Source organism: Staurois parvus, unplaced genomic scaffold, assembly GCF_062004578.1.
Source record: "Staurois parvus isolate SC_StPar_1 unplaced genomic scaffold, SC_StPar_1.0 ptg000122l, whole genome shotgun sequence".
NCBI classification, from domain to species: Eukaryota; Metazoa; Chordata; class Amphibia; order Anura; family Ranidae; genus Staurois; species Staurois parvus.
The window spans coordinates 4,536,420-4,549,810 of record NW_028317918.1 but is presented as its reverse complement, the minus strand read 5'-3'; the positions used below and the strand labels follow the sequence as shown (position 1 = coordinate 4,549,810).

Here is a 13,391-nt window from a genome sequence, read left to right as displayed (position 1 = left end):
AAGCTGTGCCCACACTAAAGATTCTGGCGCCAGGGATAGAGGACGGTGAGAACACCGCTGGACCAAGGAACAGGTAGGACCAGGGAGCAGGTTCTGCTGCACAGGAGAGCCGAGCGGCTGGCTGGTAACACAGCGGCAGCGGGAATACCGGGCCGGGGGGAAAAAGTGCATCTTATGGAGCAAAGAATACGGTAAGTACCTGTAATAATGATGTAAAATGTCTATTACTGAGAGCTCAAAAAAATTGCAAAAAGATTAAGCCTGGGTATCAAAGAAAATACAAATAATTAAAACAAATTTCTAACTTAAACAAGTTAAAGAAGTCTGCCCCCTTCCTCTTCTTAACAAAGGTAGGAAGTATTCTTTAGTTCACAGAAAGAACTGGGGTTGCAAGTTGATAACTGCGATAGTTTAGACCAGGGACCATATTTTGCAGATTCCTTGTTGGCCATGGGGACTTCACATGTATTTGCAGTAGTATGCAACAAATAAACCTCTGATTTTAACCTAAAATGTCAAAGGCTTTTAATTTGAATTTTTGAGATGATTAGCTGGTGCATGTGCAGGGGGATTTTGGTATGGACCTGCAATGGGATATCCTCTGGGTATGCTTGCTCTCAATTTATTAATTTTTATTTATGTCCTATTGTTGGAACTATCATACAGCAGGGCCCTTATGTTTTATTCACACAGAAGCAAACTTAAAACAAGTCGCCAATGCTGACTGGTTAGGACTTTGTTTTATGAACCTGTAGTAAACTTCCTTCTCAAGATGCTCCTCTTTTCCTAGTAATAATATGATATCATGAAATAAAATGCTGACTGACTAGATATTAGAACAGTGGTCTCCAAACTGCAGTCCTGGAGCTTTATCTGGCCCTTGGGATACTATTCCTTCAACTGACACCAATGTATTTATTTATTTGTTACAGGTACTTATACAGCCATGTCAATTTATGCAGCACTTTACATGTTTATTACACACTCACATCAGTCCCTGCCTTCAAGGAGCATGTAATCTAGGGTCCCTAACTCATATTCATACATACACATACTAGAGTGAATTCAGACAAGAGCAAATGAACCTAATAGCTTGTCTTTGAAGTGTGGGAGGAAATAGGAGTACCCAGAGGAAACCCATGCAGGAAATGATTGGGAACTATTCCTCCCAAAGACTCCATCAATGGGGCACTATTCTTCTCTCTAAAACCAATGATGATAAATTTTCTGCTCCCACTGGCCACAGTATCCCCCCCCCCCAAATCCTGAAGGATTCCCGGATCCTGAAGTAATCTGGCCCTCTGTTTAGAAAGTTTGGAAATCCCTTTATTAGAGGATGGAGTTTGGCAGCTTTGGGCACAGGATTTATCATAGGAAAGGTTAGCTCACAAGATTTCTTTGTTTATTGTTGGCTAAAGCCCTGCTTTCCATATACTTTATTAATTAAAGCACAACTCCAGCAATACATACTTTTGATAAGTTTGTAGTAACCTATTTTACCCTGTTGGGGATATTTAACCTCACTTCTTGTCTGTACAACAGTATGATTAGAAATGTCACAGGGACAGAAAGTTAAAGACAGTAAAAACTTGACACAGGCTCAATATTTTCCACAATCTGGCTCATGTTATGTTTTATGTGTTGAAATCTAGAACCATTTAGATTTAAAGCAGAGTTCCACCCAAAAAGGGAAGTTCCACTTTAAAGATTGGTCCACGCTCCCTATTAAGAATTGGCACCTTTGGGGAGCAGGGGGGGGGACAGGTACCCGCTCCCACTCCCACTGCGATCGCCTGGGCGATCGGAAACGGAAGTTGTCCTCCTACTGTCCCTTCCCGAAGACTTGTGGGACACGTGACAGGTCTCAGAAGGCGACGGGGCCATTCGCAGTGGACACCTGGCTGTAAAGCCACAAGCTGTCACAGCTGGGTGCCCACACTGAAGATGCTGGCGCCTGGAATACAGGACAGCCGGTGAAACGGGCTGCGGTGGGGGCAACGCGGGATCATAGGACAGGTAAGTGGCTGTTTTTTAAAAGTCAACAGCTACAGTGTTTGTAGCTGCTGACCTTTATTTTTTACAGAGTGAGTGGAACTCCGCTTTAAGAAGCTGAATAGGTCTCTCAGTATCAGACTACAAGGATTTTGTTTTCCATAAAATGCAGCATGTATAAAATCTAAAAAGTGGTCCTCTGTTCACAACAATGCCATGGTTAAAGCAGTTGTGTTTTCTGATATAACATAGTTATCACTGTACACTTACCAAATCTTACAGTAAAGGATAAATCTGAAACCATAGCACCTAATCACATCTAAACACCAGTGATATCTGGAAAGGTGTTATGTTGCTAATTGGATAGGTCTCAAACAGGGATCCTCTTTTTGGGTGTAATGAACAGCAACTTTAGAAAACTTAAATAACATAAAAAAGTGACGTTTCCTGGTATTTCTACAAAACACAAAATCACTGTGTAGTACTCTTAACTTGAATGCTGGAATGCAAAGTACCAAAAAAAAAAATATAAAAATAAATAATAAACTCTGGGATATATACAGTAGCTAATGAATATATTCTATGACTCCCATAGCAATTATTTGTACATATTGGGAAAAAAACAGTAAAAAGGATAGTACACATGCAAGTGTTTACATTTTCTTTTTTATTTACCTTCCATAAGCTGCTTCCAGCATGCATCTACAGAGAGTTAAATATAGTACTAAAATATTTATGTGATGAAAAACACAGCCAGAATCCCACACAGGGAAATTAGCATTTGCCATTGCAGAATTCCTGTGCGTATCTGTAATATTGTACACATCATGTTCTTTAATATTAAACATGATGTGTAATGTCATCAAATGTGCTTGTTATTATTACTTTTTTTAAGAGCAGAGTATTAGAAATGCAGCCTTTGTCCTCATTTAAAAATGACTTCTTTGTGTTGTAAATCATACCCACCGTGTACATATTTTTGGCAAACACATCTTTCCTCGTATGTCTGAATACTTGGCTGTCAGCTAAGTTTTCATTTCTTTCCCCTACTTATTTCTTAGCTTCTATGGATATAAGCAGTTAATATATTGTAGATGGAGTAGTGCTTGTAGTAGTGAATGATACAGCAAGGGAAAGTATGAAAAAATTTCAGGAGTGGCAGATAAGTTATTTTAACTCTAAAGTAATACTTAAAGCTAAACTCCAGGCAGATATAAAAGATTCAGATTATTATAAGCAGGTATGCATGATTAAACCATCAAATAAGTAGTTTGGGGTATAGAATCTCGGTGAGATGCTGCAACTGTCTCCTACCGGCTCTAAGCCTGAAAACTGAGCGATCACATGACAGGAGAAGAGCTGTGGGAACAATACCTTACTGCAGGGAATGGCTCAAAGTAAAACATATTTTGCCTTTATAACCACTTTAACTAGTGTAAGTTCTTGAAGTTGATGTAATATTAGCCACATGAACTAAGGTTGTCTCAAATGAATTCTAGAATGGTAAAAGATACAAGCGATATACATTCATAAAAACATCCAAATAAAGAAAGTTGATATATAAAGTAAACACTATGGGGTTTATTTACTAAAGCTGGAGAGTGCAAAATCAGGTGCACTTCTACATAGAAACCAATGAGCTTTCAGGTTTTATTGCCAAAGCGTAATTGAACAAGCTGAGGTTAGAAGCTGATTGGTTACCATGCACAGGTGCACCAGATTCGGAACGAACCATCTTTAGTAAATCTCCCCTTATATTTCTACCTACTATGTATATTGCTTATATCGTTTAACATTCTATGAATCAACTGAGACACGTAAAGTTCATGTGACAAGTCTGTTATGTGATGTTCTCGATTTTGTGGTATATATTCATATGCATATCTAGACATAACTGTTCATCATTATGACTATGTTGCTTATTTTTGTAGCCCTGATGAATGAGGAAGGTGTAGCCCCTGAAACAGATTGGCTGTTTTTATATTACTTTTTTTCATTAACAATTAATATTATATTGGTCTCCCATCTGATTTTGGTCTACCACGCCTTTCTGCATTTCTACAGTATAAGTTACTGTTGGGTTCCCATTGAGAGAAAGCTTGCTGTATGGGAGCTGCCAGACCAGAGCTATTGGGCATGTTTGAAGTTTTACTTCACCTGACTCAACTTGCAAGTCTAAAAGCTCCCAGCGATACTTATGTTGTTTTGGTATACTGTGTGGCAGGACTGTGTAAATGTTAGGATTAGTCGGACAGAAGTGCAATAACCTTAACAGGTAAATAGGTCCAATATACAGTGCATTCATAAAGTATTCAGACCCCCTTCACTAGTTTTGTTATGTTGCAGCCTGATACTACAGTTGTTTAAATTCATTTGTTTCTCATTAATATACATTTAGTACCCCATAATGACAAAGTGGAAACAGAATTTTAGAAATGTCTGTGAATTTATTAAAAAGAAAAAAAAACAAATATCACATGGCAGCAATTACAACCTCGAGTCTTTTTGGGTATGACATGACAAGTTTTGGACACCTGGATTGGGGGATTTTCTTCTTTGCAAATCCTCTCAAGCTCAGTCAGGTAGGATGGGGACTGTAGATGGACAACCATAGGATTCAATCAGGGCTCTGGCTGGGCCACTCTATGGCATTAACAGAGTTGTCCCTAAGCCACTCATGTGTTGTCTAAGCTGTGTGCTTAGGATCGTTGTCATGTTGGACGGTGATCCCTCAGCCCAGTCTGAGGTCCTGAGCGCTGTGAAATAGGTTTTCATTGACAATATCTCTGTACTTTGCTACATTCAGCTTTACCTCAACTCTGACTGGGACTGGACTGGTGCTGAAAAACTCCCCCACAGCATGATGCTGCAACCACCATGCTTCACTGTTGAGATGGTATTGGGCAGGTGATGAGTGGTGCCTGGTTTCCTCAAGACATAACATTTAGAATTGAGGTCAAACAGTTCAATTTTTGTTTCATCAGATCAAAGAATCTTGTTCCTCACATTATGAGAGTCCTTCAGGTGCTTTTTTGCAAACTCCACTTCATCTGTTTTGCACTGAGGAGAGGCTTCTGTCTAGCCACTCTGTTATAAAGCCCATACCGGTGGAGGGCTGTAGTGATGGTTGTCTTTCTGGAACCTTGTCGCACCTCCACACAGAATCTCTGGAGCAGAGTGACTATTGTGTTCTTGGTCACCTCTCTTACTAAGGCCCTTCTCTCCTGATTGTTCAGTTTGACCGGAGCGACCAGCTCTTGGAAGATTATGGAGGCCACTGTGCTCTTGGGAACCTTTAGTGCAGCAGCAATTTTTATAGAAAGGTATATGCCTTTCCAAATCATGTCCAATCAATTTAATTTACCACAGGTGGACTCAAATCAAGGTGTAGAAACACCTCGGCAATGATCAAGAGAAATGGGAGGCACCTGAGCTAAATTTCAAGTGTTGTTGCAGTAGGTCTGAATAGTTATATGTGATATTTCAGTTTTTTCTTTTTCATACATCTGACATTTCTAAAATTCTGTTTGTCATTATCGGGTACTGAGTGTAGAAAAATGAGAAAAAATTAATTTAAACAACTGTAGTATCAGGCTGCAACATAACAAAATTGAAAAAAGTGAAGGGGCTCTGAATACTTTTTGAATACACTATATTATATCATCTATACATGTAGCTGTTGGCCTGGTGTTCAGCTTTGAACAATAACTTATAAGACACTGCTCACTTATAGATTAAAAAATAGGCCTCTGGCTAAGGGCATATACTAGGTTCTACATACATTAAAAATAAATTTTGCATACCTCATCAGCATCTGTGGCTGTTAACTGCATTATTTTAAATCCATCTCCAATGTTCTCTTCTATGGTGAGATCAAGTATATCTGTTGGGAATACTGGTGGGTTGTCATTTATATCCTGCAGCGTTATCTCCACCTGAAAGAAAAAAATGTCTGGTTAGTAGATTGTTTATGACATATTAAACAACACCATTTAATAAGCAACATAAAGCATAAAGTTTGGCTTCCTATTTTAATATGTGCTGCAGCACTTCATTTTAACTTACAGTTTTCCCTTAGCCGCACTTCACAGTCCCACAAATACCTGTTGATCCTGCCAGTGAAGTCTACCTGATGAAACTTCCTGTAATGGTTTGGCAACAATGCTGCACTGCTCTAGAATTTAGAGCAGTGTTGTCACTCTCATATAGACAGTACGTGCTTGCACTACATTGGGATCAAAAAATGTTGCAAGGGTTGTGGCAATTAGCATTGCCACTGCTGATTCACAAACATGTAGCTTATCAAACAGTATCTGGCCACATCTAGTCATGTTCATTGCTTTCTGGATTGACAGCACTGCTTCTGCTGCAGAAACACTCCCACTGTGAGCTGTAGTGTCTGGGAAGGGGGGTTTGTGCGACACAATTGAAAGAGTATTTGGCTCAGCCAGGCAAGAAAACTGAATTTTTATTTTTACTTTTTGGGGTTTGTGCATCATAAAGTAACTGAGTTTGGTACTTGTTTAGACTGTTACACAGGACACTTCAGTTACACTTTAAAGCAGGATTGAAGCCAAACAATGAAACAAAGTACCTACATGTGAACTGGTATTCCTAATTCAGTTCAGATATCTCTTTTCTTTACACACAGCTACTGCTGTTGGCCATTAACCTTGTATATTAAGTAAAGACTTTGCTGAAATGCCAAGGATCAGTCATTCATAGTGCAGCGTGAGCAAAATATACGTTTGTAGCAAAGGCATGGCAATTACCGCTTCACAAATTGAACTGACTAAAGCTACCAAGTGAGTTACTTTCAAAGGATTCAGCCTCAAAATGAAAGGAAAGAATAACTGTACTTTTAAAGTTAGCCCTTCAGTATGGCCTGGTGGGCATTTGGACTTAATCAAGTGTAAATACAGTCGAAATTCACAGGCTCAGTGGCATATATCTGCCAAGAGCTGCCTGAAAACCCCTATTCAACCCCTGAAGAATGTAATTGACATACAGATGAGGAGAGATAAAACACTCTTTGATATGTTTATACATCACAGTCCATCAGCAATAGAATACAAATTTTCCAATTTATAGGAAATCAATGAACTTTTTTATTTAGTTTCAAAGCAAACAAGCTTTCTTACTAGAAGGGTATCCTGCCCTCTCATTCATTAGGATCTAAACAAATGCCCTTTTCCATGTGTTGTGTTTATGTATTCTTCAAATAATAACAGTGCTTTTTGAAAGATGCAAAGCCGGGCTATTTGCGAGTTGGTTTTCATATACATAGCTGTTTGTTTTACAAGCTTTCAGATACAGCTCTGAAAGACGGAGTTGTTTGTTGTCTTTAATTGTTGGATGGGCTGTAGATGCCTAGGCTCTGATAAGGGAAACTAAACAGCTGCTTTATGTCAGCCCCAAGAGCCAATTATTCCCTTAACATATGCAGTGCTAAATAGTCACCAAGAATACTAGGACCACCAGCAAGGTACAATTTAGCTGCAGCCTGTCTAAATCTAGTAGCATTTAACCCCTGGCAGTGGTGCTCTGCAAGATGTTTCACATCTGAATGGTTAGCCAAGCCCTGGAAGAGAAGGCAGTGCTTTTAGAGACCTGATTCAGTGGTGGTGCTGCTGCATGCTTTTTCTCTTTCTGCTAGGAGATATGACATACTACTACAGAGATTTGGCCTTCACTACTAGTAGACACAATGGGGGGATTTACTAAAACTGGAGAGTGCAAAATCTGGTGCAGCTCTGCATAGAAACCAATCAGCTTCCAGATTTTTTTGTCAAAGCTGAAGTTAATGAACAAGCTGAATTTAGCAGCTGATTGGCTAAAATGCACAGATGCATCACATTTTGAATACACCAAGTTTAGTAAATCTTGCCCAATGAAAAGTAGGAATAAATGGTTCCAAAGTGAAGGGAATCCCCTCTTAGTTAGTGAACAATAATCTCCATTCAAAAATGTCCCCAATAATCCATGTTCTGTGAAAACCCAAAATTTTAGATGTGACATCATATTCAGTCTTTTTGGATATGGTAGGACATGCTTAAAAACTCCTGTATAATTTTCTTTCTTTCTTTCTTTCTTTCTTTCTTTCTTTCTTTCGTTAGCCATCTCTCGGCCATTGGGAAGATGTACTGTCAATTCCTGACAATAGACACAAACAGGGGTAAGGGGAAATTTCTCCAATGTGAAGTATCCCTTCTTAGCTGCCACCAGAAAGAGCATCTCCATTGAAAGAATTTCCATGTATTTCTGGTCTGGTGACAACCCAATTTTTTAGATTTGCCATAATTTTCGGTCACAGTCTTCAGGACAGATAGCAAGGTCCTAACCCCATTAAGTATCCAAAACAAAAAAAAAAAAAGCTTTGGCTTTAGAAACACATTAAATATCAGCTTTTTTGAAATGCATAGCAGGATTATTGATAATCTTTTTTATAACAATCATGGATTTTAAAAGGAAAGAACAGTGAGCGCTGGTCCTAAACAGCAGCTGAGCACTCTAAGCAACCGATATATACTTATACAGAATAACATAAAAACAGTGCAGTACTGAAGATAGTAGTAATAAAACAGAAATAAGTCCACTGCAAGTCCAGTTCATAGAAACATGTCAGGTGACAAGTGGAAATTCAATGTTGGTGATCCGTGAGGAAGTGGCTGAAATACGCACTCACCAGAAAGAAGATATATATAAGCAGTATATATCAAAAGCCCATGGATCCTCAATCCAGAAGGAACAAAGCTGGTCTGGTCACAGAAGATGGTCCCTCCTTTAAGGATGCAGCAAAAGATCTTCCTCCTCCCAGTTTGGTATTGGATTCCAAAGTCAGGGTTCTGCAAACAAAGTGCTCCTTTTCTCATCAGCAGTTAGAGCTGTCTTGTGGCTTCTATCAGTGTCCAGCTCAGCACTGGTTAAAGCTTGTAGGAGGAGTTTTCAATCTCCTCTGACCTAGCCCTGGGGCAATCACTAATGATTGCCCCAGGGCTAGGTTCTGAACATTGCTGAGCTCATCACTATCCACCACTAGATCTCTGATGACAAGTCCTTTGCCCTCTGCTTGCCTGTTCTTTAAATAGAACCTGTCACCAATTTAAAAAAATGCAGATAGTCTGCCTCATAGGACAGTCAGAGGAGATTGAAAACTCCTCCTACAAGCTTTAACCAGTGCTCTTTCTGGTGAGTGCGTATTTCAGCCACTTCCTCACGGATCACCAACATTGAATTTCCACTTGTCACCTGACATGTTTCTATGACCTGGACTTGCAGTGGACTTATTTCTGTTTTATTACTACTATCTTCAGCGCTGCACTGTTTTTATGTTAATCATGGATTTTACTGTACGATTGAAATGTTTGGTTTGTAGGATAATCATATTGAAAGAAAACTGGTCAAATAAACCTGACAAAGTGCACTACAATATTTTTTATGACCTAATGAGCAACTAGTAAGCATCCTTTATGTATGTTCATACCAAGACTTTAAAAATGAAAAGACATGTAACCTTTAGCACTTATTTTTATACATCAGGCCTCTAGCAATATTAGATTAACCCCTTTCACAATCACACACGGTGAAAAACCTGTTCCAAACAAGGCATTTCTTCAATAATCCTGGCTGTCATGTTGATACACAAAACTAAAAATGTTCTAAGTCGCTGGTCTGAAGTTGGCATGCGGCAAGTGAAATCAGAGCTCCTTATCTGCTTGCAAGTCTTGGATCACTGAGTCAGAGAATATTAAAGCCATGCAATCTACATTTATATAAAGTAGCTAAAATTTCAGAAGAAATAGCCCCATAATTTCCCATTGCCTGAGCACATTAATAAAACTAATTCTATAAACAATTAACCATCTTTATAGCATCAGCTGTATAGCTGTATTCTTGGGCTTTAGAATACTGTCACCTTTTTCTATCATAGGTTTGGGCCAAATAATGATCTTGCTACCGAGAGATTGAACCACCTCAATATTGGACACTTTCACCCCCTTCCTGCCCAGACCAATTTTCAGCTTTCAGTGCTGCCATACTTTGAATGACAATTATTCAGTCATGCACCACTATACCCAAATTAAAATGTTTTTAACATTTTTTAGATAGATAGAGCTTTCTTTTGGTGGTATTTAACCACTTGCCCTTCAGAAGATTTACCCCCCTTCCTGACCAGGCCATTTTTTGCGATAAGGCGCTGCATTACTTTAAATGCTAAGCTGCACCCAAATTAAATTTATGTCCTTTTTTTTCTACAAATAGAGTTTTTTTTAGGTGGTATTTGATCACCTGTGTTTTTTTATTTTTTGCGCTATAAACAAAAAAAGACTGACAATTTTGGAAAAAAAACTATATTTTTGACTTTTTCCTACTTAACATGTCCAGTAAAAAAAAAAAGCAAATTTTGGCATAAATTTAGGCCAAAATGTATTCTGCTACATGTCTTTGCTAAAAATAAATCCCAATACCTGTAAATTAATTGGTTTATGTGAAAGTTATATTGTTTACAAATGGCGACATATATACTGGAATTTTTTTTCTACTAGTAATGGTGGCGATCAGCGACTTATTTTGGGACTGCAGGACTGTGGCGGGCATTCTGACACTGGGAGGAACTGGCTTGGTGTCACTGACATCCCCAGTGACACCAATACAGTGATCAATGCTAATAAAAAACACTGACACTGTACTAATGGCACTGGGCAGCAAGGAGTTAACATGTGGGGTGATCAAAGGGATAACTGTGTGCTGTTTTACTGTGTGCTGTGTGTGTGCTTTACACTGTCAGCACACTGCTTTGTACAATGCAGTGTGCATACAATGCAGTGTGCAGGAGCTGACAGGGGAGAGATCTGTGTTGTTTATACACAGGTCTCTGCCCTATTGGTAATACTCAGAGATCACCGGGTGCCAGGGGAGAATCACCGGCCAGAACCCAGTTACTGACAGCTGAGGCTGCGAATGGCGGCGCAGGTAGGGCAGGCAGGCGCCACCACGCGCCCCCTACCCGGAACTGCAAAATCACGTATATATACGTGATTTTGCACACCCGTTCCACCCTGTAGCAGTATTTCTGCTATAGGGCAGTGCGGAAATGGTTAATTACTAGTTTTTTGAGGGTTTTTTTGCTAAACAAAAAAAGAGCTAGGATAGGAAGTAGAGTGGAATCTCCCCTCAATGGACCGCAGACAGCATAAAAAGTAAAAAACAAATGCAAAAATAAAAAGAATCCAAAATATTCCCTACTCTAGTCAAAAAAAATTTTAGCTAGAGATACACTTCAAATCTCTCATTAACAATTATTATGGGGATTATTTGTATAATCCCTGGACGAGGTTTATATAAATAACACAATTAATCTAGTGTAAGAATGAGAAAAAGGTTGTGGGGGTAAAAACATTTATTGTAACCACTAAAAATAGTTCAAACTGTATTATAAAAAAAATTGCATTCCATGGCTGATCCCATTGAGACCGCAGGAGTCATTTATAATACTTATGTGCATACTTCTATTAAAAAAGTCCTTATCTTGCTATTTACATGTAACACAGTAATGTTGCTGTTTCTGTTGTCTAATATACCCCTCATAAAGAATGTTAGGAGACAACAAAGGTCAGCAATAGAAGACAGAAGTTCAAATAACTTCCAGCTAATTAAAGCATCAAAAATATTCCTTCAAATTCAGGCTGATTAGAAGAAAAGACGGGGAGATTAATAGATGGCGAGGAATGCTATCTGGAAGCACTGTGCTTTAAAAGTGGAGACAGTCATATTTCAAAGTGAAGTAAACTTGAAATACTACTGACTCGGAGTACTCCTTCACTAAGCTTCCCTACAAAAGCATGCATAACGCTTCAAAAATGTATTTGATGAGTAATTAAAAAATTGGAATGAACCAGGAATGATTAACATATGAACTTTCACAATCTGCTAAAAGTGAATGCAAAACAATGTTACAGCTTGCTAACAGATTTACACCACTTAATGTGGCCACTTGGCCACAGAGGGGTTTCATCTGTGCCAAAATGTCATTGTTTTCATGACATTTCCTTAATTAAAAATGTAGAACTGGAGATTGATATCATGTGTTTTTTTGGATCGCTGCATTTCTACACTCAGAACTATGGAGCATTCGGATAATGATACAGAAATGTGGCTAGCAGGTTAATTGTCTTATCAAACCCATCATTCAGGGTCTGTAATTGCTGTGCTGTGTGACAATTAAAGGTCCTTGTATAAGATGCCCCTGACTTTCAGGACTAACAGATGGTGAGACCACACTGGTACATATATGAAGGCTTGTAATTATTTTCTTTGTTGCCAGCACAATATGGGCAGTGGGTACCTGCCCCAAATGTCAGAAAGCAGCAAGGCTCCCTTGTACTTACAAAGGGCATACCCTGGAGGTTTATTGTTAGGAGCAGAATAAAGTAGAAAGAATTGCATTTCTTGAGTGCAATACTTCCCTTTGTCAGATGGGGGAATTGCACTCAGGAACATAAATCTTGTATACTTTAATCTGCTCCTGAAAATAAATTCAAAGGATAGCTAAAAGAGCTAGAGACAGAGCCAAAACTTCAAACCTTCTCAGATCATTTTTTCTGCTAAGGGTACACTCAAGCTCATGTTCAACCATACTGAATGTATTTTTTTGTACAGACACAAATTGCATTAAAGTGTAAGTCAAGCTAAAGAATCAAACACAGTAAATAGCTGAAATACATGTACATTTCCCATTTTTTATTTCTTTAATGTCAAAATTTAGTTACATAAACAAAATCAGCATAAGGGACGGTTTTTACATTTGATCAGATGTGTCGCTTGTGTTAGTTTGTGTTGTCTTCGATGAAATCCAAAATCTGCTGTTCCCCCATTACCCCTGCAGCAATAATCTTCCAATGCTTCAAGGGTTAATACAGCCACTGGACCTGTCATAGTCAGTCACCAAGAGTGCTGATTGTGCCCATGTTTTCTGCTCCCTCCCCCATTCATAGAAGCTGCAGTATAGGTTCCATCCATAGAAAGGAGTCTATTAATGGAGAATGGGCAGATCAATGAAAGGTCTGGCTCCTCCATTCATAGAGTGCTTTTCATTAATGGAAGCTATAGTATAGTTTCTATGAATTGAAGTGGAGGTGAGCAGAAAGGATGGGCATAGACGGCATTCTCAGTAAGTGCCTATGATAGGTCCAGTGGCTGTATTAACCCCAGCAGCACCAGAGCATTATCACTGGGGAAGGAGGGGGAATCAGGCAAAGGATGGAAGATTTCATCTAAAACCATAGCCACAAGCACAAGAAACACCTCTCATTAAAATTAATTACTGTCGCTTGTGCTATTTTTTTTTTTAATGAAAACTAAACAAAGACTTTAAAGACCCAACAAGTTTAGAAAAATAC

General features: G+C 38.8%; 1 protein-coding gene across 1 annotated transcript in view; it reads right to left on the bottom strand.

The window, feature by feature from the left end:
- The window catches only part of FAT4 (FAT atypical cadherin 4), a 373,279-nt gene that overhangs the window by 121,851 nt on the left and 238,037 nt on the right, over window positions 1-13,391 (bottom strand). The window contains exon 2 of the mRNA XM_089672185.1: window positions 5,796-5,927. Coding sequence (XP_089528311.1) covers window positions 5,796-5,927 — 132 coding nt within the window. The remainder of the gene's footprint in view (window positions 1-5,795; window positions 5,928-13,391) is intronic.